Source organism: Oncorhynchus tshawytscha, linkage group LG22 (assembly GCF_018296145.1).
Source record: "Oncorhynchus tshawytscha isolate Ot180627B linkage group LG22, Otsh_v2.0, whole genome shotgun sequence".
In the NCBI taxonomy this organism is placed as follows: Eukaryota; Metazoa; Chordata; class Actinopteri; order Salmoniformes; family Salmonidae; genus Oncorhynchus; species Oncorhynchus tshawytscha.
Genome location: NC_056450.1, coordinates 45,131,288 through 45,159,028, shown reverse-complemented (window position 1 = coordinate 45,159,028; position 27,741 = coordinate 45,131,288). Strand labels below are relative to the sequence as shown.

Sequence of the window (27,741 nt, the reverse complement as noted above, 5' to 3'; positions counted from 1 at the left end):
GTCTCTCCTTATGTAGTGTAGTGTTGTTGTCTTAGGTCTCTCCTTATGTAGTGTACTATGTTGTTGTCTTAGGCTCCTTTGTAGTGAGTGTTGCTATGTTGTTGTCTTAGGTCTCTCCTTATGTAGTGTTGTGTTGCTGCTATGTTGTTGTCTTAGGTCTCTCCTTATGTAGTGTTGTGTTGCTGCCTTGCTATGTTGTTGTCTTAGGTCTCTCCTTATGCAGTGTAGTGTTGTTGCTATGTTGTTGTCTTAGGTCTCTCCTTATGTAGTGTTGTTGCTATGTTGTTGTCTTAGGTCTCTCCTTATGCAGTGTAGTGTTGTTGCTATGTTGTTGTCTTAGGTCTCTCCTTATGTAGTGTAGTGTTGTTGCTATGTTGTTGTCTTAGGTCTCTCCTTATGACTGTTTGTTGCTGCCTTGCTATGTTGTTGTCTTAGGATGTAGTGTTGTTGTTGTCTTAGGTCTCTTATGTAGTGACTGTTGTAGGCTAGTGTTTGTTGTTGCTATGTTGTTGTCTTAGGTCTCTCCTTATGTAGTGTTGTTGCTATGTTGTTGTCTGTCTCTCCTTTGTAGTGAGTGTTGTTGCTATGTTGTTGTCTTAGGTCTACCTTATGTAGTGTTGTGTTGCTGCCTTGCTATGTTGTTGTCTTAGGTCTCTCCTTATGCAGTGTAGTGTTGTTGCTATGTTGTTGTCTTAGGTCTCTCCTTATGTAGTGTAGTGTTGTTGCTATGTTGTTGTCTTAGGTCTCTCCTTATGCAGTGTAGTGTTGTTGCTATGTTGTTGTCTTAGGTCTCTCCTTATGTAGTGTAGTGTTGTTGCTATGTTGTTGTCTTAGGTCTCTCCTTATGTAGTGTTGTGTTGTTGCTATGTTGTTGTCTTAGGTCTCTCCTTATGTAGTGTTGTGTTGTTGTCTTAGGTCTCTCTTTATGTAGTGTTGTGTTGCTGCTATGTTGTTGTCTTATGTTATGAGTGTTGTGGTGCTACTATGTTGTTGTCTTGTCATGTAGTGTTGTTGTTATGTTGTTGTCTTAGGTCTCTCCTTATGTAGTGTTGTGGTGCTGCTATGTTGTTGTCTTAGGTCTCTCCTTATGTAGTGTAGTGTTGTTGTTATGATGTGTTTTGTCCTATATTTATATTGTATTTATTTTTTTAAATCCCAGGACTCCGTCCCCACAGGAGGCCTTTTGGTAGGTCGTCATTGGAAATTTAAATGAGTTCTTAACTGACTTGCCTAGTTAAAGGTTAAATAAAAATTTTAAAAAATTAAACAACCAGAAGACAACCTTTTTCTATTGCTGATTTGTTATCTGAATTGCAGCTGGGTAATTTGACATGTTCATAAGTGTCGAATTGAGCGAATGCTGCGCAGGTTCACGGAGTTGCAAACCATGTGGATGGGTTTAGCTCATTGATTTGTAGCTCTGACGCTGTTGCTACCCCAGATTATGAGCCTAGCAAATCAAATCAAATCAAATGTATTTATATAGCCCTTCGTACATCAGCTGATATCTCAAAGTGCTGTACAGAAACCCAGCCTAAAACCCCAAACAGCAAGCAATGCAGGTGTAGAAGCACCAGTGTCGTGAATGAGGTATAAACTATACGCAAGAGAGCGCTATAAACTATACTGTTTTTCCTCTTGAGCTGTTCACACCTACGGACAAACGGGAATGAGCATTCTGCATTGTACGCTCAAACTGGGTTCGATTAGAATGCCTATTTAGAGCGTCCAGTTTCAAGTGGCGCATCAGTGACGCATTTGACCTAGTCACTGATTTTTTTTATTTTTTTCACAAACATTTTGCACGAACACAGATAGTCCTTACAAAGTTATGTCCTGAATGTAACACATTTATTTTTGGATGCAATGTTCAGACATTCACAGAAGTAATGACTGCATAACACAATCATCCAAACCGAGAAATGTAGGCAACATTAGTCCTAACTGAGGAAATATTGACACAATACAATCCGTCATATTTAGATAACTCTCGGCTGACAGAAACTACAATATGAATTAGCTAATAGCAATTACTATTCATAATTCATCACATCACAGGTGAGCTCAACATTGATCGAAATAATATAGTAAAACACTTTCTAGAATCGACAGTAATTAAGGAAGATGGGGTAGTTTGTGTTGCCCGCCATGTTTGTTTTTTAGTGTCAACCAAAGACAATAAGAGGAGGCCAGATACATTTGGTCTGTTTGCAATATGCATGTTGAAGGGTGTGTTGTCTACGATCATCCACTTCCTTTCATTCGCTTCTGTAAGTTTACCTGAAAGATGAGTGAACCATTCCTTCACCTCATTTTAACATCTTTGGTCTGACAGATGTTTACGTGACCTCAGAATGCATTGTATAATGTCAACAAACATTGGTGCCATACACAGCTGCCAAATAGCTTAGCATTAGCTCATTATAATCAACCTTTAAAAAAGCACGTTACACACATCATAGGTGTCCATTATAATCTATGCAATAATCAGAATGAATTAAGTATAAAAAATGTGACAAACTGTAAATACATTATGATACACACATACTTCATGCTACAGTAGAAACAACACGATAACCAGAAAACAAGGAGCTTACTAGGAAGGAGCTTACAAGGAGCTTAGGAACGCACACACGTCCAAATGTATTATTTGTATGGGAAACAACAAGGGTTAGGGTTAGAAAATGTGCCAAATCGTGCAGGACACACGTCTGCATACATGATCTGCGTGAAGTGCGTGGGCTCTCCTCGAAGAGAGAAGTTTGTCCGGCTCAGTAAAACCTCAAACATGAATTGTCCTCGATGCTGAAATGGGCAACTTCTATGTGAGTTAATGAGGTGGAACACACCTCAATTTAAACTGTTAGAAAATAAAACTGGTTAGAAACTGTTTGGAAGTTCTACACCATTTCATTCAGGATAATCTATTCTTTCTAAAGATGTAAATTTGGGCAGCTGACAGCTGGTGTTGATAGTATAGAAAGCTGTTAAAATTTCAAGATTAGATTTTCACTCATGGAACTTGGGAGGTCGCCCCATTGTTTCCTATAGGAGTATAACTGTCTATTTCACCAAAAACCACACTGTGTATATTTCAATTTTTTTTTTTTTCAAGTCGTACACCAATTTAATCAGGAGAATCTCCTCTTTGTAATTATTTAAGTCTGGGCAGCGAGCTCAGCTGTCATCGAACAATAGACCAGAAATATAAGTTTTCCCTACTTCCTCATTCCTCAGACATAAGCACAGTTGATACTATCGATGGGTGGATGTTTACTTTCTACACAAGTCTTTTTTTCCCCAGTTTCATCCAAACAGATTGTAGTGGTAAAATGAAAAGAGATAAAAAATGTTGTGACATTTAAATGGAATTATAAGCGTCACTCCATTCAGAAGAGACTCAGTGAAGGTTCGTTTAATTTCATTTACTAGTTTTCCAGCTCGGACAACGTTCTTTGGCTGTTTTTCAGCCTTGGGTGAATTTTGACTTGTTCTATTGTCCAACCTAATATTTGCCATATTCTAATATTTCTCATGTGTCAACGTATCGCCACATGGTGGTCTGATATAATTGGATGGTGCCATTGATGGTGAAACGTACACTCCTGATATAGATGTGATATAATTGGATGGTGAAACGTACACTCCTGTAGATGTGATATAATTGGATGGTGAAACGTACACTCCTGTAGATGTGATATAATTGGATGGTGAAACTTGCCCTCCTGTAGATGTGATATAATTGGATGGTGAAACTTGCCCTCCTGTAGATGTGATATAATTGGATGGTGAAACTTGCCCTCCTGTAGATGATATAATTGGATGGTGAAACTTGCCCTCCTGTAGATGATATAATTGGATGGTGAAACTTGCCCTCCTGTAGATGGTGATGGTGAAACTTGCCCTCCTGTAGATGTGATATAATTGGATGGTGAAACTTGCCAGCCAACCAGAAAAACAGGCATTCTTGGAAGTCAGGGCAATATTTTTTTTTTTTACTTTAAAAATAATGATTTTTGCAAGAAGTAGGCATTTAGAATTAAATGTGGAGTGGAACTTGTTACGTGATGACATCACGTGCCTCGCGTACCTTCAAAAGTATGTGGCAATCCTAATTTATTGTCACTGTAAAGAAAGTTTGACAAAATAAAATGGTTGTCGATCTTTAAAACATTGCTCCTACATATATTGCCTTTCCATTACATATGTTGCAATGATTTGTTGTTGTTACTACATTGCTTTTGTTGAATAAACCTTGGAAACCTTCCTAGTGTTTTGTACTAGTAGCTTTGCATCATTGGATCAGTGCCAACAGACAGATACTGTAATTCTGAAGTGATGGTGTGTCTGTATACATTTCTTGTTTTCTATATAATACGATGTTCAGCGACATGGTGCAGCCCCAGGCAGACATGGCCCTGCAGTGGGAGATGGCAGGGGAAGAGGGTAACGTGGCTCTTCAGGTTCCTGCTGAGCTGGCAGCCAATGAGGTGGTGACTAGACTACTGGGAGACAACCAGCAGCTCCGAGGTAGGACTCAATCACACACACACATTTATTCAAACACAAATATTTTATTTGGATCCACATTGAGGCACGGATTGTATGTGTGTGTGTTGTGTAGAGGCGCTGCAGCGCAGCAACCAGGCCCTGCGTCAGCGCTGTGAGGAGATGGAGGAATGGCAGCGGAGGTCTAGAGAAGAGAGAGAGTTCCTCAGCTGTCGTTTCCAGGAGGCCCGGGCGCTAGTGGAGAGACTGGCCATGGAGAACCATAGCCTTTCCAGCCTGGCCAGCCCCTCTAGCCCCTCCAACCCTGGAGCGAACCAAGGCCTGCTGGTCAACGGCCCCATCCATGGCTCGGAGACCAACGGACCTATGGCATCCTCGCTGGTCAGTGCAGATAGATTGAGGGATGAATATAGATAGATTCAATTGTCGTCGTCCCCACTTCAACATCTTGCAGTCCGACGGACAAATCTGGATTTGGTATTGATTAGGATCCCCATTAGGATCCCCATTAGCCACAAAGTATCAGCTACTCTTCCTGGGGTCCACATGACATAATGCATAGCACAGAACACTATTAGTTAAGGGCTGCAATACATACATGTGAAACGTCACACAGTATCTAGGTCTAATACATAGAACAGTGTAAATTCCAAGATACACACTCTTGATCATGTAGTGTAAGGCCATTCTACTGCCAATGTTTGTCTGTGGAGATTGCATGGCTGTGTGCTCGAGTTTATACACCTGTCAACAACGGGTGTGGCTGAAATAGCCCAATCCACTCATTTGAAGGGGTGGTCCACATACTGATGTGACAGCGAGATTCCGTGGCTCACTTGTTTTTTTACTTCTGTGTGTTTGGTTTTACTATCCTTGTGGGGACCAGAGGTAAAACAAGGAAAGGTTTATTTCAGAGGGTTTAGGTTAGGGGTTAGGGAAATGTTTCATTGGAATACATTTTTGGTACCCACATGGTTGGTAAAGAAACGTGTGTTCAGCTAAGGCTGGGAGTCCCGCAGTGTGTTCAGCTAAGGCTGGGAGTCCCCCAGTGTGTTCAGCTAAGGCTGGGAGTCCCCAGTGTGTTCAGCTAAGGCTGGGAGTCCCCAGTGTGTTCAGCTAAGGCTGGGAGTCCCCCAGTGTGTTCAGCTAAGGCTGGGAGTCCCCCAGTGTGTTCAGCTAAGGCTGGGAGTCCCCAGTGTGTTCAGCTAAGGCTGGGAGTCCCCAGTGTGTTCAGCTAAGGCTGGGAGTCCCCAGTGTGTTCAGCTAAGGCTGGGAGTCCCCAGTGTGTTCAGCTAAGGCTGGGAGTCCCCAGTGTGTTCAGCTAAGGCTGGGAGTCCCCCAGTGTGTTCAGCTAAGGCTGGGAGCAGTGTGTTCAGCTAAGGCTGGGAGTCCCCAGTGTGTTCAGCTAAGGCTGGGAGTCCCCAGTGTGTTCAGCTAAGGCTGGGAGTCCCCAGTGTGTTCAGCTAAGGCTGGGAGTCCCCAGTGTGTTCAGCTAAGGCTGGGAGTCCCCCAGTGTGTTCAGCTAAGGCTGGGAGTCCCCCAGTGTGTTCAGCTAAGGCTGGGAGTCCCCCAGTGTGTTCAGCTAAGGCTGGGAGTCCCCAGTGTGTTCAGCTAAGGCTGGGAGTCCCCAGTGTGTTCAGCTAAGGCTGGGAGTCCCCAGTGTGTTCAGCTAAGGCTGGGAGTCCCCAGTGTGTTCAGCTAAGGCTGGGAGTCCCCAGTGTGTTCAGCTAAGGCTGGGAGTCCCCCAGTGTGTTCAGCTAAGGCTGGGAGTCCCCCAGTGTGTTCAGCTAAGGCTGGGAGTCCCCAGTGTGTTCAGCTAAGGCTGGGAGTCCCCAGTGTGTTCAGCTAAGGCTGGGAGTCCCCAGTGTGTTCAGCTAAGGCTGGGAGTCCCCAGTGTTCCTAAGGCTGTATCACATCTGTTCCTGACTGGGAGTCCCACAGTGTGTTCAGCTAAGGCTGGGAGTCCCCCAGTGTGTTCAGCTAAGGCTGGGAGTCCCCCAGTGTGTTCAGCTAAGGCTGGGAGTCCCCCAGTGTGTTCAGCTAAGGCTGGGAGTCCCCCAGTGTGTTCAGCTAAGGCTGGGAGTCCCCAGTGTGTTCAGCTAAGGCTGGGAGTCCCCAGTGTGTTCAGCTAAGGCTGGGAGTCCCCCAGTGTGTTCACATCTGGCCCTGACTGGGAGTCCCACAGTGTGTTCAGCTAAGGCTGGGAGTCCCCAGTGTGTTCAGCTAAGGCTGGGAGTCCCCCCAGCTAAGGCTGGGAGTCCCCCAGTGTGTTCAGCTAAGGCTGGGAGTCCCCCAGTGTGTTCAGCTAAGGCTGGGAGTCCCCCAGTGTGTTCAGCTAAGGCTGGGAGTCCCCCAGTGTGTTCAGCTAAGGCTGGGAGTCCCCCAGTGTGTTCAGCTAAGGCTGGGAGTCCCCCAGTGTGTTCAGCTAAGGCTGGGAGTCCCCAGTGTGTTCAGCTAAGGCTGGGAGTCCCCAGTGTGTTCAGCTAAGGCTGGGAGTCCCCCAGTGTGTTCAGCTAAGGCTGGGAGTCCCCCAGTGTGTTCAGCTAAGGCTGGGAGTCCCACAGTGTGTTCAGCTAAGGCTGTATCACATCCGGCCCTGACTGGGAGTCCCACAGTGTGTTCAGCTAAGGCTGGGAGTCCCACAGTGTGTTCAGCTAAGGCTGGGAGTCCCCAGTGTGTTCAGCTAAGGCTGGGAGTCCCACAGTGTGTTCAGCTAAGGCTGGGAGTCCCCCAGTGTGTTCAGCTAAGGCTGGGAGTCCCACAGTGTGTTCAGCTAAGGCTGGGAGTCCCACAGTGTGTTCAGCTAAGGCTGGGAGTCCCACAGTGTGTTCAGCTAAGGCTGGGAGTCCCACAGTGTGTTCAGCTAAGGCTGGGAGTCCCACAGTGTGTTCAGCTAAGGCTGGGAGTCCCACAGTGTGTTCAGCTAAGGCTGGGAGTCCCCAGTGTGTTCAGCTAAGGCTGGGAGTCCCACAGTGTGTTCAGCTAAGGCTGGGAGTCCCACAGTGTGTTCAGCTAAGGCTGGGAGTCCCCCAGTGTGTTCAGCTAAGGCTGGGAGTCCCCAGTGTGTTCAGCTAAGGCTGGGAGTCCCCCAGTGTGTTCAGCTAAGGCTGGGAGTCCCCAGTGTGTTCAGCTAAGGCTGGGAGTCCCCAGTGTGTTCAGCTAAGGCTGGGAGTCCCCCAGTGTGTTCAGCTAAGGCTGGGAGTCCCCAGTGTGTTCAGCTAAGGCTGGGAGTCCCCAGTGTGTTCAGCTAAGGCTGGGAGTCCCCAGTGTGTTCAGCTAAGGCTGGGAGTCCCCAGTGTGTTCAGCTAAGGCTGGGAGTCCCCCAGTGTGTTCAGCTAAGGCTGGGAGTCCCCCAGTGTGTTCAGCTAAGGCTGGGAGTCCCCAGTGTGTTCAGCTAAGGCTGGGAGTCCCCAGTGTGTTCAGCTAAGGCTGGGAGTCCCCAGTGTGTTCAGCTAAGGCTGGGAGTCCCCAGTGTGTTCAGCTAAGGCTGGGAGTCCCCCAGTGTGTTCAGCTAAGGCTGGGAGTCCCCCAGTGTGTTCAGCTAAGGCTGGGAGTCCCCAGTGTGTTCAGCTAAGGCTGGGAGTCCCCCAGTGTGTTCAGCTAAGGCTGGGAGTCCCCCAGTGTGTTCAGCTAAGGCTGGGAGTCCCCCAGTGTGTTCAGCTAAGGCTGGGAGTCCCCCAGTGTGTTCAGCTAAGGCTGGGAGTCCCCCAGTGTGTTCAGCTAAGGCTGGGAGTCCCCCAGTGTGTTCAGCTAAGGCTGGGAGTCCCCAGTGTGTTCAGCTAAGGCTGGGAGTCCCCCAGTGTGTTCAGCTAAGGCTGGGAGTCCCCAGTGTGTTCAGCTAAGGCTGGGAGTCCCCCAGTGTGTTCAGCTAAGGCTGGGAGTCCCCCAGTGTGTTCAGCTAAGGCTGGGAGTCCCCCAGTGTGTTCAGCTAAGGCTGGGAGTCCCCAGTGTGTTCAGCTAAGGCTGCATCCGGCCCTGACTGGGAGTCCCCAGTGTGTTCAGCTAAGGCTGGGAGTCCCACAGTGTGTTCAGCTAAGGCTGGGAGTCCCCCAGTGTGTTCAGCAGCTCACAGGCTGGGAGTCCCCCAGTGTGTTCAGCTAAGGCTGGGAGTCCCCCAGTGTGTTCAGCTAAGGCTGGGAGTCCCCCAGTGTGTTCAGCTAAGGCTGGGAGTCCCCAGTGTGTTCAGCTAAGGCTGGGAGTCCCCCCAGTGTGTTCAGCTAAGGCTGGGAGTCCCACAGTGTGTTCAGCTAAGGCTGGGAGTCCCCAGTGTGTTCAGCTAAGGCTGGGAGTCCCACAGTGTGTTCAGCTAAGGCTCACAGCCCTGCTGGGAGTCCCACAGTGTGTTCAGCTAAGGCTGGGAGTCCCACAGTGTGTTCAGCTAAGGCTGGGAGTCCCACAGTGTGTTCAGCTAAGGCTGGGAGTCCCACAGTGTGTTCAGCTAAGGCTGGGAGTCCCACAGTGTGTTCAGCTAAGGCTGGGAGTCCCCAGTGTGTTCAGCTAAGGCTGGGAGTCCCCAGTGTGTTCAGCTAAGGCTGGGAGTCCCCAGTGTGTTCAGCTAAGGCTGGGAGTCCCCAGTGTGTTCAGCTAAGGCTGGGAGTCCCCAGTGTGTTCAGCTAAGGCTGGGAGTCCCACAGTGTGTTCAGCTAAGGCTGGGAGTCCCCCAGTGTGTTCAGCTAAGGCTGGGAGTCCCCAGTGTGTAAGGCTGGGAGTCCCCCAGTGTGTTCAGCTAAGGCTGGGAGTCCCCAGTGTGTTCAGCTAAGGCTGGGAGTCCCCAGTGTGTTCAGCTAAGGCTGGGAGTCCCCCAGTGTGTTCAGCTAAGGCTGGGAGTCCCCCAGTGTGTTCAGCTAAGGCTGGGAGTCCCCAGTGTGTTCAGCTAAGGCTGGGAGTCCCCAGTGTGTTCAGCTAAGGCTGGGAGTCCCCCAGTGTGTTCAGCTAAGGCTGGGAGTCCCCAGTGTGTTCAGCTAAGGCTGGGAGTCCCCAGTGTGTTCAGCTAAGGCTGGGAGTCCCCAGTGTGTTCAGCTAAGGCTGGGAGTCCCCAGTGTGTTCAGCTAAGGCTGGGAGTCCCCAGTGTGTTCAGCTAAGGCTGGGAGTCCCCCAGTGTGTTCAGCTAAGGCTGGGAGTCCCCCAGTGTGTTCAGCTAAGGCTGGGAGTCCCCCAGTGTGTTCAGCTAAGGCTGGGAGTCCCCCAGTGTGTTCAGCTAAGGCTGGGAGTCCCCCAGTGTGTTCAGCTAAGGCTGGGAGTCCCCAGTGTGTTCAGCTAAGGCTGGGAGTCCCCAGTGTGTTCAGTAAGGCTGTATCAGCATAAGGCTGGGAGTCCCCAGTGTGTTCAGCTAAGGCTGGGAGTCCCCAGTGTGTTCAGCTAAGGCTGGGAGTCCCCCAGTGTGTTCAGCTAAGGCTGGGAGTCCCCCAGTGTGTTCAGCTAAGGCTGGGAGTCCCCAGTGTGTTCAGCTAAGGCTGGGAGTCCCCCAGTGTGTTCAGCTAAGGCTGGGAGTCCCCAGTGTGTTCAGCTAAGGCTGGGAGTCCCCCAGTGTGTTCAGCTAAGGCTGGGAGTCCCCCAGTGTGTTCAGCTAAGGCTGGGAGTCCCCCAGTGTGTTCAGCTAAGGCTGGGAGTCCCCAGTGTGTTCAGCTAAGGCTGGGAGTCCCACAGTGTGTTCAGCTAAGGCTGTATCACATCCGGCCCTGACTGGGAGTCCCACAGTGTGTTCAGCTAAGGCTGGGAGTCCCACAGTGTGTTCAGCTAAGGCTGGGAGTCCCACAGTGTGTTCAGCTAAGGCTGGGAGTCCCACAGTGTGTTCAGCTAAGGCTGGGAGTCCCACAGTGTGTTCAGCTAAGGCTGGGAGTCCCACAGTGTGTTCAGCTAAGGCTGGGAGTCCCACAGTGTGTTCAGCTAAGGCTGGGAGTCCCACAGTGTGTTCAGCTAAGGCTGGGAGTCCCACAGTGTGTTGCAGCTAAGGCTGGGAGTCCCACAGTGTGTTCAGCTAAGGCTGGGAGTCCCCAGTGTGTTCAGCTAAGGCTGGGAGTCCCACAGTGTGTTCAGCTAAGGCTGGGAGTCCCACAGTGTGTTCAGCTAAGGCTGGGAGTCCCCCAGTGTGTTCAGCTAAGGCTGGGAGTCCCCCAGTGTGTTCAGCTAAGGCTGGGAGTCCCCAGTGTGTTCAGCTAAGGCTGGGAGTCCCCAGTGTGTTCAGCTAAGGCTGGGAGTCCCCCAGTGTGTTCAGCTAAGGCTGGGAGTCCCCAGTGTGTTCAGCTAAGGCTGGGAGTCCCCAGTGTGTTCAGCTAAGGCTGGGAGTCCCCAGTGTGTTCAGCTAAGGCTGGGAGTCCCCAGTGTGTTCAGCTAAGGCTGGGAGTCCCCCAGTGTGTTCAGCTAAGGCTGGGAGTCCCCAGTGTGTTCAGCTAAGGCTGGGAGTCCCCCAGTGTGTTCAGCTAAGGCTGGGAGTCCCCAGTGTGTTCAGCTAAGGCTGGGAGTCCCCCAGTGTGTTCAGCTAAGGCTGGGAGTCCCCAGTGTGTTCAGCTAAGGCTGGGAGTCCCCCAGTGTGTTCAGCTAAGGCTGGGAGTCCCCAGTGTGTTCAGCTAAGGCTGGGAGTCCCCCAGTGTGTTCAGCTAAGGCTGGGAGTCCCCCAGTGTGTTCAGCTAAGGCTGGGAGTCCCCCAGTGTGTTCAGCTAAGGCTGGGAGTCCCCAGTGTGTTCAGCTAAGGCTGGGAGTCCCCCAGTGTGTTCAGCTAAGGCTGGGAGTCCCCCAGTGTGTTCAGCTAAGGCTGGGAGTCCCCCAGTGTGTTCAGCTAAGGCTGGGAGTCCCACAGTGTGTTCAGCTAAGGCTGGGAGTCCCCAGTGTGTTCAGCTCACAGGCTGGGAGTCCCCAGTGTGTTCAGCTAAGGCTGGGAGTCCCCAGTGTGTTCAGCTAAGGCTGGGAGTCCCACAGTGTGTTCAGCTAAGGCTGGGAGTCCCACAGTGTGTTCAGCTAAGGCTGGGAGTCCCACAGTGTGTTCAGCTAAGGCTGGGAGTCCCACAGTGTGTTCAGCTAAGGCTGGGAGTCCCACAGTGTGTTCAGCTAAGGCTGGGAGTCCCCAGTGTGTTCAGCTAAGGCTGGGAGTCCCACAGTGTGTTCAGCTAAGGCTGGGAGTCCCACAGTGTGTTCAGCTAAGGCTGGGAGTCCCACAGTGTGTCCAGCTAAGGCTGGGAGTCCCACAGTGTGTCCAGCTAAGGCTGGGAGTCCCACAGTGTGTTCAGCTAAGGCTGGGAGTCCCACAGTGTGTTCAGCTAAGGCTGGGAGTCCCACAGTGTGTTCAGCTAAGGCTGGGAGTCCCACAGTGTGTTCAGCTAAGGCTGGGAGTCCCACAGTGTGTTCAGCTAAGGCTGGGAGTCCCACAGTGTGTTCAGCTAAGGCTGTATCACATCTGGCCCTGACTGGGAGTCCCACAGTGTGTTCAGCTAAGGCTGGGAGTCCCCCAGTGTGTTCAGCTAAGGCTGGGAGTCCCCCAGTGTGTTCAGCTAAGGCTGGGAGTCCCCCAGTGTGTTCAGCTAAGGCTGGGAGTCCCCCAGTGTGTTCAGCTAAGGCTGGGAGTCCCACAGTGTGTTCAGCTAAGGCTGTATCACATCTGGCCCTGCTGGGAGTCCCCAGTGTGTTCAGCTAAGGCTGGGAGTCCCCAGTGTGTTCAGCTAAGGCTGGGAGTCCCCCAGTGTGTTCAGCTAAGGCTGGGAGTCCCCAGTGTGTTCAGCTAAGGCTGGGAGTCCCCAGTGTGTTCAGCTAAGGCTGGGAGTCCCCCAGTGTGTTCAGCTAAGGCTGGGAGTCCCCAGTGTGTTCAGCTAAGGCTGGGAGTCCCCCAGTGTGTTCAGCTAAGGCTGGGAGTCCCCCAGTGTGTTCAGCTAAGGCTGGGAGTCCCCCAGTGTGTTCAGCTAAGGCTGGGAGTCCCCAGTGTGTTCAGCTAAGGCTGGGAGTCCCCAGTGTGTTCAGCTAAGGCTGGGAGTCCCCAGTGTGTTCAGCTAAGGCTGGGAGTCCCCCAGTGTGTTCAGCTAAGGCTGGGAGTCCCCCAGTGTGTTCAGCTAAGGCTGGGAGTCCCCAGTGTGTTCAGCTAAGGCTGGGAGTCCCCAGTGTGTTCAGCTAAGGCTGGGAGTCCCCAGTGTGTTCAGCTAAGGCTGGGAGTCCCCCAGTGTGTTCAGCTAAGGCTGGGAGTCCCCCAGTGTGTTCAGCTAAGGCTGGGAGTCCCCCAGTGTGTTCAGCTAAGGCTGGGAGTCCCCCAGTGTGTTCAGCTAAGGCTGGGAGTCCCCCAGTGTGTTCAGCTAAGGCTGGGAGTCCCCAGTGTGTTCAGCTAAGGCTGGGAGTCCCCCAGTGTGTTCAGCTAAGGCTGGGAGTCCCCCAGTGTGTTCAGCTAAGGCTGGGAGTCCCCAGTGTGTTCAGCTAAGGCTGGGAGTCCCCCAGTGTGTTCAGCTAAGGCTGGGAGTCCCCCAGTGTGTTCAGCTAAGGCTGGGAGTCCCCCAGTGTGTTCAGCTGTATCACATCCGGCCCTGACTGGGAGTCCCCCAGTGTGTTCAGCTAAGGCTGGGAGTCCCCAGTGTGTTCAGCTAAGGCTGGGAGTCCCCCAGTGTGTTCAGCTCACAGGCCCTGACTGGGAGTCCCCCAGTGTGTTCAGCTAAGGCTGGGAGTCCCCCAGTGTGTTCAGCTAAGGCTGGGAGTCCCCCAGTGTGTTCAGCTAAGGCTGGGAGTCCCCAGTGTGTTCAGCTAAGGCTGGGAGTCCCCCAGTGTGTTCAGCTAAGGCTGGGAGTCCCCCAGTGTGTTCAGCTAAGGCTGGGAGTCCCCAGTGTGTTCAGCTAAGGCTGGGAGTCCCCAGTGTGTTCAGCTAAGGCTGGGAGTCCCCCAGTGTGTTCAGCTAAGGCTGGGAGTCCCCAGTGTGTTCAGCTAAGGCTGGGAGTCCCACAGTGTGTTCAGCTAAGGCTGGGAGTCCCACAGTGTGTTCAGCTAAGGCTGGGAGTCCCACAGTGTGTTCAGCTAAGGCTGGGAGTCCCCAGTGTGTTCAGCTAAGGCTGGGAGTCCCACAGTGTGTTCAGCTAAGGCTGGGAGTCCCACAGTGTGTTCAGCTAAGGCTGGGAGTCCCCCAGTGTGTTCAGCTAAGGCTGGGAGTCCCACAGTGTGTTCAGCTAAGGCTGGGAGTCCCCAGTGTGTTCAGCTAAGGCTGGGAGTCCCACAGTGTGTTCAGCTAAGGCTGGGAGTCCCACAGTGTGTTCAGCTAAGGCTGGGAGTCCCCCAGTGTGTTCAGCTAAGGCTGGGAGTCCCCAGTGTGTTCAGCTAAGGCTGGGAGTCCCACAGTGTGTTCAGCTAAGGCTGGGAGTCCCCAGTGTGTTCAGCTAAGGCTGGGAGTCCCACAGTGTGTTCAGCTAAGGCTGGGAGTCCCACAGTGTGTTCAGCTAAGGCTGGGAGTCCCACAGTGTGTTCAGCTAAGGCTGGGAGTCCCACAGTGTGTGCAGCTAAGGCTGGGAGTCCCACAGTGTGTGCAGCTAAGGCTGGGAGTCCCCAGTGTGTTCAGCTAAGGCTGGGAGTCCCACAGTGTGTGCAGCTAAGGCTGGGAGTCCCCAGTGTGTGCAGCTAAGGCTGGGAGTCCCCAGTGTGTTCAGCTAAGGCTGGGAGTCCCCAGTGTGTTCAGCTAAGGCTGGGAGTCCCCCAGTGTGTTCAGCTAAGGCTGGGAGTCCCCCAGTGTGTTCAGCTAAGGCTGGGAGTCCCCCAGTGTGTTCAGCTAAGGCTGGGAGTCCCCCAGTGTGTTCAGCTAAGGCTGGGAGTCCCCCAGTGTGTTCAGCTAAGGCTGGGAGTCCCCAGTGTGTTCAGCTAAGGCTGGGAGTCCCCCAGTGTGTTCAGCTAAGGCTGGGAGTCCCCAGTGTGTTCAGCTAAGGCTGGGAGTCCCCCAGTGTGTTCAGCTAAGGCTGGGAGTCCCCCAGTGTGTTCAGCTAAGGCTGGGAGTCCCCCAGTGTGTTCAGCTAAGGCTGGGAGTCCCCCAGTGTGTTCAGCTAAGGCTGGGAGTCCCCCAGTGTGTTCAGCTAAGGCTGGGAGTCCCCCAGTGTGTTCAGCTAAGGCTGGGAGTCCCCCAGTGTGTTCAGCTAAGGCTGGGAGTCCCCCAGTGTGTTCAGCTAAGGCTGGGAGTCCCCCAGTGTGTTCAGCTAAGGCTGGGAGTCCCCAGTGTGTTCAGCTAAGGCTGGGAGTCCCCAGTGTGTTCAGCTAAGGCTGGGAGTCCCCCAGTGTGTTCAGCTAAGGCTGGGAGTCCCCCAGTGTGTTCAGCTAAGGCTGGGAGTCCCCCAGTGTGTTCAGCTAAGGCTGGGAGTCCCCCAGTGTGTTCAGCTAAGGCTGGGAGTCCCCCAGTGTGTTCAGCTAAGGCTGGGAGTCCCCCAGTGTGTTCAGCTAAGGCTGGGAGTCCCCCAGTGTGTTCAGCTAAGGCTGGGAGTCCCCAGTGTGTTCAGCTAAGGCTGGGAGTCCCCCAGTGTGTTCAGCTAAGGCTGTATCACAGCCCTGACTGGGAGTCCCCCAGTGTGTTCAGCTAAGGCTGGGAGTCCCCCAGTGTGTTCAGCTAAGGCTGGGAGTCCCCCAGTGTGTTCAGCTAAGGCTGGGAGTCCCCAGTGTGTTCAGCTAAGGCTGGGAGTCCCACAGTGTGTTCAGCTAAGGCTGGGAGTCCCACAGTGTGTTCAGCTAAGGCTGGGAGTCCCACAGTGTGTTCAGCTAAGGCTGGGAGTCCCACAGTGTGTTCAGCTAAGGCTGGGAGTCCCCCAGTGTGTTCAGCTAAGGCTGGGAGTCCCACAGTGTGTTCAGCTAAGGCTGGGAGTCCCACAGTGTGTTCAGCTAAGGCTGGGAGTCCCACAGTGTGTTCAGCTAAGGCTGGGAGTCCCCAGTGTGTTCAGCTAAGGCTGGGAGTCCCACAGTGTGTTCAGCTAAGGCTGGGAGTCCCACAGTGTGTTCAGCTAAGGCTGGGAGTCCCCAGTGTGTTCAGCTAAGGCTGTATCACATCTGGCCCTGCTGGGAGTCCCCCAGTGTGTTCAGCTAAGGCTGGGAGTCCCCCAGTGTGTTCAGCTAAGGCTGGGAGTCCCCCAGTGTGTTCAGCTAAGGCTGGGAGTCCCCCAGTGTGTTCAGCTAAGGCTGGGAGTCCCCAGTGTGTTCAGCTAAGGCTGGGAGTCCCCCAGTGTGTTCAGCTAAGGCTGGGAGTCCCCCAGTGTGTTCAGCTAAGGCTGGGAGTCCCCAGTGTGTTCAGCTAAGGCTGGGAGTCCCCAGTGTGTTCAGCTAAGGCTGTATCACATCTGGCCCTGACTGGGAGTCCCCAGTGTGTTCAGCTAAGGCTGGGAGTCCCCCAGTGTGTTCAGCTAAGGCTGGGAGTCCCCAGTGTGTTCAGCTAAGGCTGGGAGTCCCCCAGTGTGTTCAGCTAAGGCTGGGAGTCCCCCAGTGTGTTCAGCTAAGGCTGGGAGTCCCCCAGTGTGTTCAGCTAAGGCTGGGAGTCCCCAGTGTGTTCAGCTAAGGCTGGGAGTCCCCCAGTGTGTTCAGCTAAGGCTGGGAGTCCCCCAGTGTGTTCAGCTAAGGCTGGGAGTCCCCCAGTGTGTTCAGCTAAGGCTGGGAGTCCCCCAGTGTGTTCAGCTAAGGCTGGGAGTCCCCCAGTGTGTTCAGCTAAGGCTGGGAGTCCCCCAGTGTGTTCAGCTAAGGCTGGGAGTCCCCCAGTGTGTTCAGCTAAGGCTGGGAGTCCCCCAGTGTGTTCAGCTAAGGCTGGGAGTCCCCCAGTGTGTTCAGCTAAGGCTGGGAGTCCCCAGTGTGTTCAGCTAAGGCTGGGAGTCCCCAGTGTGTTCAGCTAAGGCTGGGAGTCCCCCAGTGTGTTCAGCTAAGGCTGGGAGTCCCCCAGTGTGTTCAGCTAAGGCTGGGAGTCCCCAGTGTGTTCAGCTAAGGCTGGGAGTCCCCCAGTGTGTTCAGCTAAGGCTGGGAGTCCCCCAGTGTGTTCAGCTAAGGCTGGGAGTCCCCCAGTGTGTTCAGCTAAGGCTGGGAGTCCCCAGTGTGTTCAGCTAAGGCTGGGAGTCCCCCAGTGTGTTCAGCTAAGGCTGGGAGTCCCCCAGTGTGTTCAGCTAAGGCTGTATCACATCCGGCCCTGCTGGGAGTCCCCCAGTGTGTTCAGCTAAGGCTGGGAGTCCCACAGTGTGTTCAGCTAAGGCTGGGAGTCCCCAGTGTGTTCAGCTAAGGCTGCTCCGGCCCTGACTGGGAGTCCCCCAGTGTGTTCAGCTAAGGCTGGGAGTCCCCCAGTGTGTTCAGCTAAGGCTGGGAGTCCCCAGTGTGTTCAGCTAAGGCTGGGAGTCCCCCAGTGTGTTCAGCTAAGGCTGGGAGTCCCCCAGTGTGTTCAGCTAAGGCTGGGAGTCCCCCAGTGTGTTCAGCTAAGGCTGGGAGTCCCCAGTGTGTTCAGCTAAGGCTGGGAGTCCCACAGTGTGTTCAGCTAAGGCTGGGAGTCCCACAGTGTGTTCAGCTAAGGCTGGGAGTCCCACAGTGTGTTCAGCTAAGGCTGGGAGTCCCACAGTGTGTTCAGCTAAGGCTGGGAGTCCCACAGTGTGTTCAGCTAAGGCTGGGAGTCCCCAGTGTGTTCAGCTAAGGCTGGGAGTCCCACAGTGTGTTCAGCTAAGGCTGGGAGTCCCCAGTGTGTTCAGCTAAGGCTGGGAGTCCCCCAGTGTGTTCAGCTAAGGCTGGGAGTCCCCAGTGTGTTCAGCTAAGGCTGGGAGTCCCCCAGTGTGTTCAGCTAAGGCTGGGAGTCCCCCAGTGTGTTCAGCTAAGGCTGGGAGTCCCACAGTGTGTTCAGCTAAGGCTGGGAGTCCCCAGTGTGTTCAGCTAAGGCTGGGAGTCCCCAGTGTGTTCAGCTAAGGCTGGGAGTCCCCCAGTGTGTTCAGCTAAGGCTGGGAGTCCCCCAGTGTGTTCAGCTAAGGCTGGGAGTCCCCCAGTGTGTTCAGCTAAGGCTGGGAGTCCCCAGTGTGTTCAGCTAAGGCTGGGAGTCCCCCAGTGTGTTCAGCTAAGGCTGGGAGTCCCCCAGTGTGTTCAGCTAAGGCTGGGAGTCCCCCAGTGTGTTCAGCTAAGGCTGGGAGTCCCCCAGTGTGTTCAGCTAAGGCTGGGAGTCCCACAGTGTGTTCAGCTAAGGCTGGGAGTCCCACAGTGTGTTCAGCTAAGGCTGGGAGTCCCCAGTGTGTTCAGCTAAGGCTGGGAGTCCCCCAGTGTGTTCAGCTAAGGCTGGGAGTCCCCAGTGTGTTCAGCTAAGGCTGGGAGTCCCCAGTGTGTTCAGCTAAGGCTGGGAGTCCCCAGTGTGTGCAGCTAAGGCTGGGAGTCCCACAGTGTGTGCAGCTAAGGCTGGGAGTCCCCAGTGTGTTCAGCTAAGGCTGGGAGTCCCACAGTGTGTGCAGCTAAGGCTGGGAGTCCCCAGTGTGTTCAGCTAAGGCTGGGAGTCCCCCAGTGTGTTCAGCTAAGGCTGGGAGTCCCCCAGTGTGTTCAGCTAAGGCTGGGAGTCCCCAGTGTGTTCAGCTAAGGCTGGGAGTCCCCAGTGTGTTCAGCTAAGGCTGGGAGTCCCCCAGTGTGTTCAGCTAAGGCTGGGAGTCCCCCAGTGTGTTCAGCTAAGGCTGGGAGTCCCCCAGTGTGTTCAGCTAAGGCTGGGAGTCCCCCAGTGTGTTCAGCTAAGGCTGGGAGTCCCCAGTGTGTTCAGCTAAGGCTGGGAGTCCCCCAGTGTGTTCAGCTAAGGCTGGGAGTCCCCCAGTGTGTTCAGCTAAGGCTGGGAGTCCCCAGTGTGTTCAGCTAAGGCTGGGAGTCCCCCAGTGTGTTCAGCTAAGGCTGGGAGTCCCACAGTGTGTTCAGCTAAGGCTGGGAGTCCCACAGTGTGTTCAGCTAAGGCTGTATCACATCCGGCCCTGACTGGGAGTCCCCAGTGTGTTCAGCTAAGGCTGGGAGTCCCACAGTGTGTTCAGCTAAGGCTGGGAGTCCCACAGTGTGTTCAGCTAAGGCTGGGAGTCCCACAGTGTGTTCAGCTAAGGCTGGGAGTCCCACAGTGTGTTCAGCTAAGGCTGGGAGTCCCCAGTGTGTTCAGCTAAGGCTGGGAGTCCCACAGTGTGTTCAGCTAAGGCTGGAGTCCCCAGTGTGTTCAGCTAAGGCTGGGAGTCCCACAGTGTGTTCAGCTAAGGCTGGGAGTCCCACAGTGTGTGCAGCTAAGGCTGGGAGTCCCCCAGCTAAGGCTGGGAGTCCCACAGTGTGTTCAGCTAAGGCTGGGAGTCCCCAGTGTGTTCAGCTAAGGCTGGGAGTCCCCCAGTGTGTTCAGCTAAGGCTGGGAGTCCCCAGTGTGTTCAGCTAAGGCTGGGAGTCCCCCAGTGTGTTCAGCTAAGGCTGGGAGTCCCCCAGTGTGTTCAGCTAAGGCTGGGAGTCCCCCAGTGTGTTCAGCTAAGGCTGGGAGTCCCCCAGTGTGTTCAGCTAAGGCTGGGAGTCCCCCAGTGTGTTCAGCTAAGGCTGGGAGTCCCCAGTGTGTTCAGCTAAGGCTGGGAGTCCCCAGTGTGTTCAGCTAAGGCTGGGAGTCCCCCAGTGTGTTCAGCTAAGGCTGGGAGTCCCCAGTGTGTTCAGCTAAGGCTGGGAGTCCCCAGTGTGTTCAGCTAAGGCTGGGAGTCCCCCAGTGTGTTCAGCTAAGGCTGGGAGTCCCCCAGTGTGTTCAGCTAAGGCTGGGAGTCCCCCAGTGTGTTCAGCTAAGGCTGGGAGTCCCCAGTGTGTTCAGCTAAGGCTGGGAGTCCCACAGTGGGTTCAGCTAAGGCTGGGAGTCCCCAGTGGGTTCAGCTAAGGCTGGGAGTCCCCCAGTGTGTTCAGCTAAGGCTGGGAGTCCCCCAGTGTGTTCAGCTAAGGCTGGGAGTCCCCCAGTGTGTTCAGCTAAGGCTGGGAGTCCCCAGTGTGTTCAGCTAAGGCTGGGAGTCCCACAGTGTGTTCAGCTAAGGCTGTATCACATCCGGCCCTGACTGGGAGTCCCACAGTGTGTTCAGCTAAGGCTGGGAGTCCCCCAGTGTGTTCAGCTAAGGCTGGGAGTCCCCAGTGTGTTCAGCTAAGGCTGGGAGTCCCCAGTGTGTTCAGCTAAGGCTGGGAGTCCCCAGTGTGTTCAGCTAAGGCTGGGAGTCCCCCAGTGTGTTCAGCTAAGGCTGGGAGTCCCCCAGTGTGTTCAGCTAAGGCTGGGAGTCCCCAGTGTGTTCAGCTAAGGCTGGGAGTCCCCAGTGTGTTCAGCTAAGGCTGGGAGTCCCCAGTGTGTTCAGCTAAGGCTGGGAGTCCCCAGTGTGTTCAGCTAAGGCTGGGAGTCCCCAGTGTGTTCAGCTAAGGCTGGGAGTCCCCAGTGTGTTCAGCTAAGGCTGGGAGTCCCCAGTGTGTTCAGCTAAGGCTGGGAGTCCCCAGTGTGTTCAGCTAAGGCTGGGAGTCCCCCAGTGTGTTCAGCTAAGGCTGGGAGTCCCCAGTGTGTTCAGCTAAGGCTGGGAGTCCCCCAGTGTGTTCAGCTAAGGCTGGGAGTCCCCAGTGTGTTCAGCTAAGGCTGGGAGTCCCCAGTGTGTTCAGCTAAGGCTGGGAGTCCCCAGTGTGTTCAGCTAAGGCTGGGAGTCCCCCAGTGTGTTCAGCTAAGGCTGGGAGTCCCCCAGTGTGTTCAGCTAAGGCTGGGAGTCCCCAGTGTGTTCAGCTAAGGCTGGGAGTCCCCCAGTGTGTTCAGCTAAGGCTGGGAGTCCCCAGTGTGTTCAGCTAAGGCTGGGAGTCCCCCAGTGTGTTCAGCTAAGGCTGGGAGTCCCCCAGTGTGTTCAGCTAAGGCTGGAGTCCCCCAGTGTGTTCAGCTAAGGCTGGGAGTCCCCAGTGTGTTCAGCTAAGGCTGGGAGTCCCACAGTGGGTTCAGCTAAGGCTGGGAGTCCCCCAGTGTGTTCAGCTAAGGCTGGGAGTCCCCAGTGTGTTCAGCTAAGGCTGGGTGTCCCCCAGTGTGTTTAGCTAAGGCTGGGAGTCCCCAGTGTGTTCAGCTAAGGCTGGGAGTCCCACAGTGTGTTCAGCTAAGGCCCATCCGGCCCTGACTGGGAGTCCCACAGTGTGTTCAGCTAAGGCTGGGAGTCCCCCAGTGTGTTCAGCTAAGGCTGGGAGTCCCCCAGTGTGTTCAGCTAAGGCTGGGAGTCCCGCAGTGTGTTCAGCTAAGGCTGGGAGTCCCCCAGTGTGTTTCAGCTAAGGCTGGGAGTCCCCAGTGTGTTTCAGCTAAGGCTGGGAGTCCCCCAGTGTGTTTCAGCTAAGGCTGGGAGTCCCCCAGTGTGTTTCAGCTAAGGCTGGGAGTCCCCCAGTGTGTTTCAGCTAAGGCTGGGAGTCCCCCAGTGTGTTTCAGCTAAGGCTGGGAGTCCCCCAGTGTGTTCAGCTAAGGCTGGGAGCCCCGCAGTGTGTTCAGCTAAGGCTGTATCACATTCGGCCCTGACTGGGAGTCCCACAGGGCGGAGCACAACTGGCCCAGCGTCTTCCGGGTTTGGCCGGTGTAGGCCGTCATTGTAAATAAGAATTTGTTCCTTACTGACTTGCCCAGTTAAATAAAGGTTCCATTTTGCTCCATGAGAAGTACCCTCCCCAGTCCTGCCCACTTGTTCCTGATCTCACCAATCACCTCTCTACCTCATAGAGAGAGAAGCCATCTATCTCTGTGTAGTTAGTGGTTAACCTGAAGTCGTGCTTTTTCTTTGTTTCTGGTTCTCCCTCACTCCTTATTTCAATACAAGCTTGTTGTTTCTATGGCAACATGGAGATATACTATCTATCAACTTCCTGTCTCTTTCTCTAGCCTGTAGGAGGAAACAACTCTCTCCAGCCGCTGAAGAGCCACAAAGAGGAGTTGGAAGAAGGGAAGAGAGATCTGAGGAGGAGGAATGAAGAGCTGGAGAAAGAGAGGGAGGAGGGAGAGAGAGAGAGAGACTGCCTTCATCGCTCGGTTGAGCAGCTCCGAACCAAACTGGTGTGTGTGTGTGTGTGTGGTGTTACGGTCATTCTGTGAAGAAATGATAGCTGGAAACGTGAAGTCTTACTGGGGACTATAATTGTGTTCCTTAGAGTTGTGGTGTTACTGAGGAAACGGTTCAGCGTTCCGATGCCCCGCCCTCCTCTGACAGGTATGATATCATTTTCCGACAGTCCGCATCACTTCCTGCAGTGTGTTGATGTCTGCTTCCTGTCTCCTCAGCTCCCACCTGGCCAAACTCACAGAGCAGCTTCAAGCCACACAGGGCAGGTAAGTGTGTCTCACTATTCTGCCTTGTAGTGGTTATGACCTGTGATCCTAAATATGTTCCTGTGTGTGGGTGTGGTGTGCCTGTGTGTGTGTGGTGTGCCTGTGTGGTGTGCCTGTGTGTGGTGTGCCTGTGTGTGGGTGTGTGTGGTGTGCCTGTGTGTGGTGTGGTGTGCCTGTGTGTGGGTGCCTGGGTGTGGTGTCCCTGTGTGTGGGTGTGGTGTGGTGTCCCTTGTGTGGGTGTGGTGTGGTGTCCCTGTGTGTGGGTGTGGTGTGGTGTCCCTGTGTGTGGGTGTGGTGTGGTGTCCCTGTGTGTGGTGTCCCTGTGTGTGTGGGTGGGTGTGGTGTCCCTGTGTGTGGTGTCCCTGTGTGTGGTGTCCCTGTGTGTGGGTGTGGTGTCCGTGTGTGTGTGGTGTCCCTGTGTGTGGGTGTGGTGTGGTGTCCCTGTGTGTGGTGTCCCTGTGTGTGGGTGTGGTGTCCATGGGTGTGGTGTCCGTGGGTGTGGTGTCCATGGGTGTGGTGTCCCTGTGTGTGGTGTCCCTGTGTGTGGGTGTGGTGTCCCTGTGTGTGGTGTCCCTGTGTGTGGGTGTGGTGTCCCTGTGTGTGTGGGGTCCCTGTGTGTGTGTGGTGTCCCTGTGTGGGTGTGGTGTCCCGTGTGTGGTGTCCCTGTGTGTGGGTGTGGTGTCCCTGTGTGTGGTGTCCCATGTGTGTGGTGTCCATGGGTGTGGTGTCCCTGTGGGTGTGGTGGTGTGGTGTCCCTGTGTGTGGGTGTGGTGTCCGTGTGGGTGTGGTGTCCGTGGGTGTGGTGTCCATGGGTGTGGTGTCCGTGTGGGTGTGGTGTCCGTGTGGGTGTGGTGTCCGTGTGGGTGTGGTGTCCGTGGGTGTGGTGTCCGTGGGTGTGGGTGTGGTGTCCGTGTGTGTGGGTGTGGTGTCCGTTGGTGTGGGTGTGGTGTCCGTGGGTGTGGTGTCCGTGGGTGTGGGTGTGGTGTCCGTGTGTGTGGGTGTGGTGTCCGTGTGTGTGTGTAGGTACAGAGAGCTGCAGGAGCAGTTAGATTCCTCCAGAAGAGTTCAGCTCAGAGAGACAGAACTGAAGTGCTGCTTAAACAGAAGGACAAGGACTGTACCCAGGTACACACTACACTATATACTATACTACACTACACACTATACTACACACTACACTATACTATACACTATACTACACTACACACTACACTATACTACATACTATACTACACACTATACTACACACTATACTACACACTATACTATACTACACACTATACCATACTACACACTACACGCTATCCTATACTACACAGTACACTACACACTATACTACACCACACACTATACTATACACTACACACTATACTACACACTACACACTATACTACACACTACACTATACTACACTCTATACACTACACTATACACTACACTATACTACACTACACACTATATTATACTACACACTATACACTACACGCTAAACACTATACACTACACACTCTACTACACACTCTACACACTACACCACACAATACACCATGCACTACACACTACACTACACACAACACTACACACACTACTACACACTACACACTACACACACACAATACACCACACTACACACACACTATACACTATACTACACACTATACTACACACTACACCACACAATACACCACACAATACACCACGCACTACACCCTACACTACACACTATACTATACTACACACTATACTATACACTACACGACACGCTATACACTACACACTATACTACACAATACACACTATACTACACACTATACACGACACGCTATACACTACACACTATACTACACAATACACACTATACTACACACTATACACTACACTACACACTATACTGCACACTACACTGCATACTACACTACACTACACTACACACTATACTATACTACACACTACACTATACTGCACACTACACACTACACTACACTATACACAACACTACACACTATACACTACACCACACATTACACTACACACTACACGCTACACTACACTACACTACACACTATACACTATACACTACACTATACACAATGCACTACACTACACTACACACTATACACTATACACTACACTATACACAATGCACTACACTACACTATACACAATGCACTACACTACACACCACACTATACACTACACTACACCATACACTACACTTTACACTCTACACTATACACACTACACACTACACACGATACACTACACACGATACACTACACCACACTATACACTACACACTACACACTATACACTATACACTACACACTATACACTATACACTACACTATACACTACACTATACACTACACCACACTACACTATACACTACACACTATACTACACTATACACTACACTATACACTACACACTATACACTACACACTACACTATACACTACACACTACACACTACACACTATACACTACACACTATACACCACACACTACACCACACCACAAAATACACCACACACTACACCACGCATTACACACTACACTACACACTACACCACGCACTCAACACTACACTACACACTATACACTACACACTATACACTATACACCATACACTACACTACACACTACGCACTACACACACACTGTACCCAGGTACGCACTACACACACACTGTACCCAGGTACACACTACACACACACTACACACACTACACACACACTGTACCCAGGTACACACTACACACACTGTACACACACTGTACCCAGGTACACACTACACACACACACAGGTACACACTACACACACACTGTACACACTACACACACACAGTACCCAGGTACACACTACACACACACTACACACACACTGTACCCAGGTACACACACACCGGACTTAGTCATTTTGTGTAACAGTCAGTCCTACTGCCTGGTCCTTTCAGTACTATCTGTCTGTCAGACAGTACTACTGTCTGTCTGTGTGTTTAGCTGGATAAGGATGTCGAGGCGCTGAAGGCCCAGGTGACGTCTCTCCTGGGAGAGCTGAGAGAGAGACAGAGCTGTTTGGACCGGAGCCAGCAGGACCGCAACATCCTGGACGACAGGTATGACAACTACTGGTGCTGATGGGAGACCGGTTTGGGTTTTCCTCCCTACTGGTGCTGATGGGAGACCGGTTTGGGTTTTCCTCCCTACTGGTGCTGATGGGAGACCGGTTTGGGTTTTACTCTCTACTGGTGCTGATGGGAGACAGGTTTGGGTTTTATTCTCAGACTCCACATGGAACGATGTCTGTTTTTATAGTTCACTCTGCTACGTAGCAGAGACAAGGAGAGATGACTGACGTAGCAGAGACAAGGAGAGGACTGACGTAGCAGAGACAAGGAGAGAGACGACTGACGTAACAGAGATGGAGAGAGAGGACTGACGTAGCAGAGAGATGGAGACTGACGATAACAGAGAGATGGAGAGAGAGGACTGACGTAGCAGAGACGAGGAGAGAGAGGACTGACGTAGCAGAGACGAGGAGAGAGAGGACTGACGTAGCAGAGACGAGGAGAGAGAGGACTGACGAGGGGAGCAGAGACGAGGAGAGAGAGGACTGACGTAGCAGAGACGAGGAGAGAGAGGACTGACGTAGCAGAGACGAGGGGAGAGAGGACTGACGTAGCAGAGACGAGGAGAGAGAGGACTGACGTAGCAGAGACGAGGGGAGAGAGGACTGACGTAGCAGCAGAGACGAGACGAGGGGGAGAGAGGACTGACGTAGCAGAGACGAGGAGAGAGAGGACTGACGTAGCAGAGACGAGGAGAGAGAGGACTGACGAGCAGAGACGAGGAGAGAGAGGACTGACGTAGCAGAGACGAGGAGAGAGAGGACTGACGTAGCAGAGACGAGGAGAGAGAGGACTGACGTAGCAGAGACGAGGAGGAGAGGACTGACGTAGCAGAGACGAGGAGAGAGAGGACTGAGCGAGCAGAGGACGAGGAGAGAGAGGACTGACGGAGGCAGAGACGAGGAGAGAGAGGACTGACGTAGCAGAGACGAGGAGAGAGAGGACTGACGTAGCAGAGACGAGGAGAGAGAGGACTGATGCACATGGTCACATGGTCAGTGTCTGCGGATGTTGGTGACAGTATGCACGGTCACATGGTCAGTGCTTGATGTGATGATGTTGGTGACTTGAGTATGCACGGTCACATGAAGTTGGTGACTGTAGTGGTGGAGACTCTCCTTGATGTGATGACTGTAGTGGTGGAGACTCTCCTTGATGTGATGACTGTAGTGGTGGAGACTCTCCTTGATGTGATGACTGTAGTGGTGGAGACTCTCCTTGATGTGATGACTGTAGTGGTGGAGACTCTCCTTGATGTGATGACTGTAGTGGGGTTGTAATTTTGTGTAGGCAAAACAAAACACTCTTTCAGTCAGACAGAGATTTCCTCAACAGGACTCTCCTTGATGTGATGACTGTAGTGGTGGAGACTCTCTCTCTGACTCTCAAAACACTCTTTCAGTCTCTCTCTCTCTCTCTCTCTGTGTGTGTGTGTGTGTGTGTGTGTGTGTGTGTGTGTGTGGCTGAGCAGTACTGGGAGTCATTGGCAGCATCAGAGAGAGAGATGGAACAACAGAGGAAGCAGCACTCTGTGACGGTAGACAAACTACTGCTGCAGACACACAACTTAGAGACCGCCCTGAAGACTGACCGCCTGGTCATTACTGAGGAGAGGTACACACACACACACAACCTAGAGACTGCCCACCTGGTTGTTACTGAAGAGGTACACACTAATCGATATTGTGATAATAATAATGTCTTCCAGGAGGAAGCTTGCCCAGCTGCAGCACGCCTACACCTGTCTGTTTAAGGACTACGACTCCAAACTCAAGACTGAGGTGTGTGTGGCAGAGGGTATGTGTGTGTGTGGTGGCAGAGGGTGTGTGGCAGAGGTCGACCGATTAATCGGAATGGCCGATTTAATTAGGGCCGATTTCAAGTTTTCATAACAATCGAAAATCGCTATTTTTGGGCGCCGATTTAGCTGATTTATAATAAAAATACAAAATATATATATATATTTTTTTAAATTTATTTTACCTTTATTTAACTAGACAAGTCAGTTAAGAGCACGTTCTTATTTTCAATGACGGCCTGGGAACGGGTGGTTAACTGCCTGTTCAGGAGCAGAACTACAGATTTTTACCTTGTCAGCTCGGGGGATCCAATCTTGCAAACTTACAGTTAACTAGTCCAACACAATAACCACCTGCCTCTCATTGCACTCCACAAGGAGTTACGCAAATGCAGTAAGAAGCCAAGGTAAGTTGCTAGCTACCATTAAACTTATCTTGTAAAAACAATCAATCATAATCACTAGTTAACTACACATGGTTGATGATATTACTAGTTTATCTAGTGTGTCCTGCGTTGCATATAATCGATGTGGTGCGTATCGTTGCTCCAACGTGTACCTAACCATGAACATCAATGCCTTTCTTAAAATAAATACACAGAAGTATAGATTTTTTTAACCTGCATATTTAGTTAAAATTGCCTGCTAACATGATTTTCTTTTAACTAGGGTAATTGTCACTTCTCTTGCGTTCTGTGCAACAGAGTCGGGGTATATGCAGCAGTTTGGGCCACCGGGCTCGTTGTGAACTGGGTGAAGACTATTTCTTCCTAACAATCACAGCCTACGTCGCCAAACAGGGGATGATTTGACAAAAGCACAATTGTTCCACGAATGTACCGAACCATAAACATCAGTGCCTTTCTTAAAATCAATACACAGAAGTATATATTTTTAAACCTGCATATTTAATTAAGAAATTCATGTTAGCAGGCAATATTAACCAGGTGAAATTGTGTCACTTCTCTTGCGTTCATTGCACACAGAGTCAGGGTATATGCAACAGTTTGGGCCGTCTGGCTCGTTGCTAATTAATTTGCCATAATTATGACATAACATTGAAGGTTGTGCAATGTAACAG

The 27,741-nt window shown here is 52.4% G+C and overlaps 1 protein-coding gene across 1 annotated transcript in view; it reads left to right on the top strand.

Moving 5' to 3' along the window:
- The window catches only part of ikbkg (inhibitor of nuclear factor kappa B kinase regulatory subunit gamma), a 39,048-nt gene that overhangs the window by 1,913 nt on the left and 9,394 nt on the right, over positions 1-27,741 (top strand). The window contains 11 exon segments of the mRNA XM_042303596.1: positions 4,388-4,530; positions 4,625-4,890; positions 21,290-21,460; positions 21,556-21,614; positions 21,686-21,733; positions 22,757-22,782; positions 22,785-22,858; positions 24,735-24,865; positions 25,935-26,127; positions 26,334-26,476; positions 26,571-26,643. Of these exon segments, the coding sequence (XP_042159530.1) occupies positions 4,392-4,530; positions 4,625-4,890; positions 21,290-21,460; positions 21,556-21,614; positions 21,686-21,733; positions 22,757-22,782; positions 22,785-22,858; positions 24,735-24,865; positions 25,935-26,127; positions 26,334-26,476; positions 26,571-26,643 (1,323 nt within the window). The 5' untranslated portion in view covers positions 4,388-4,391.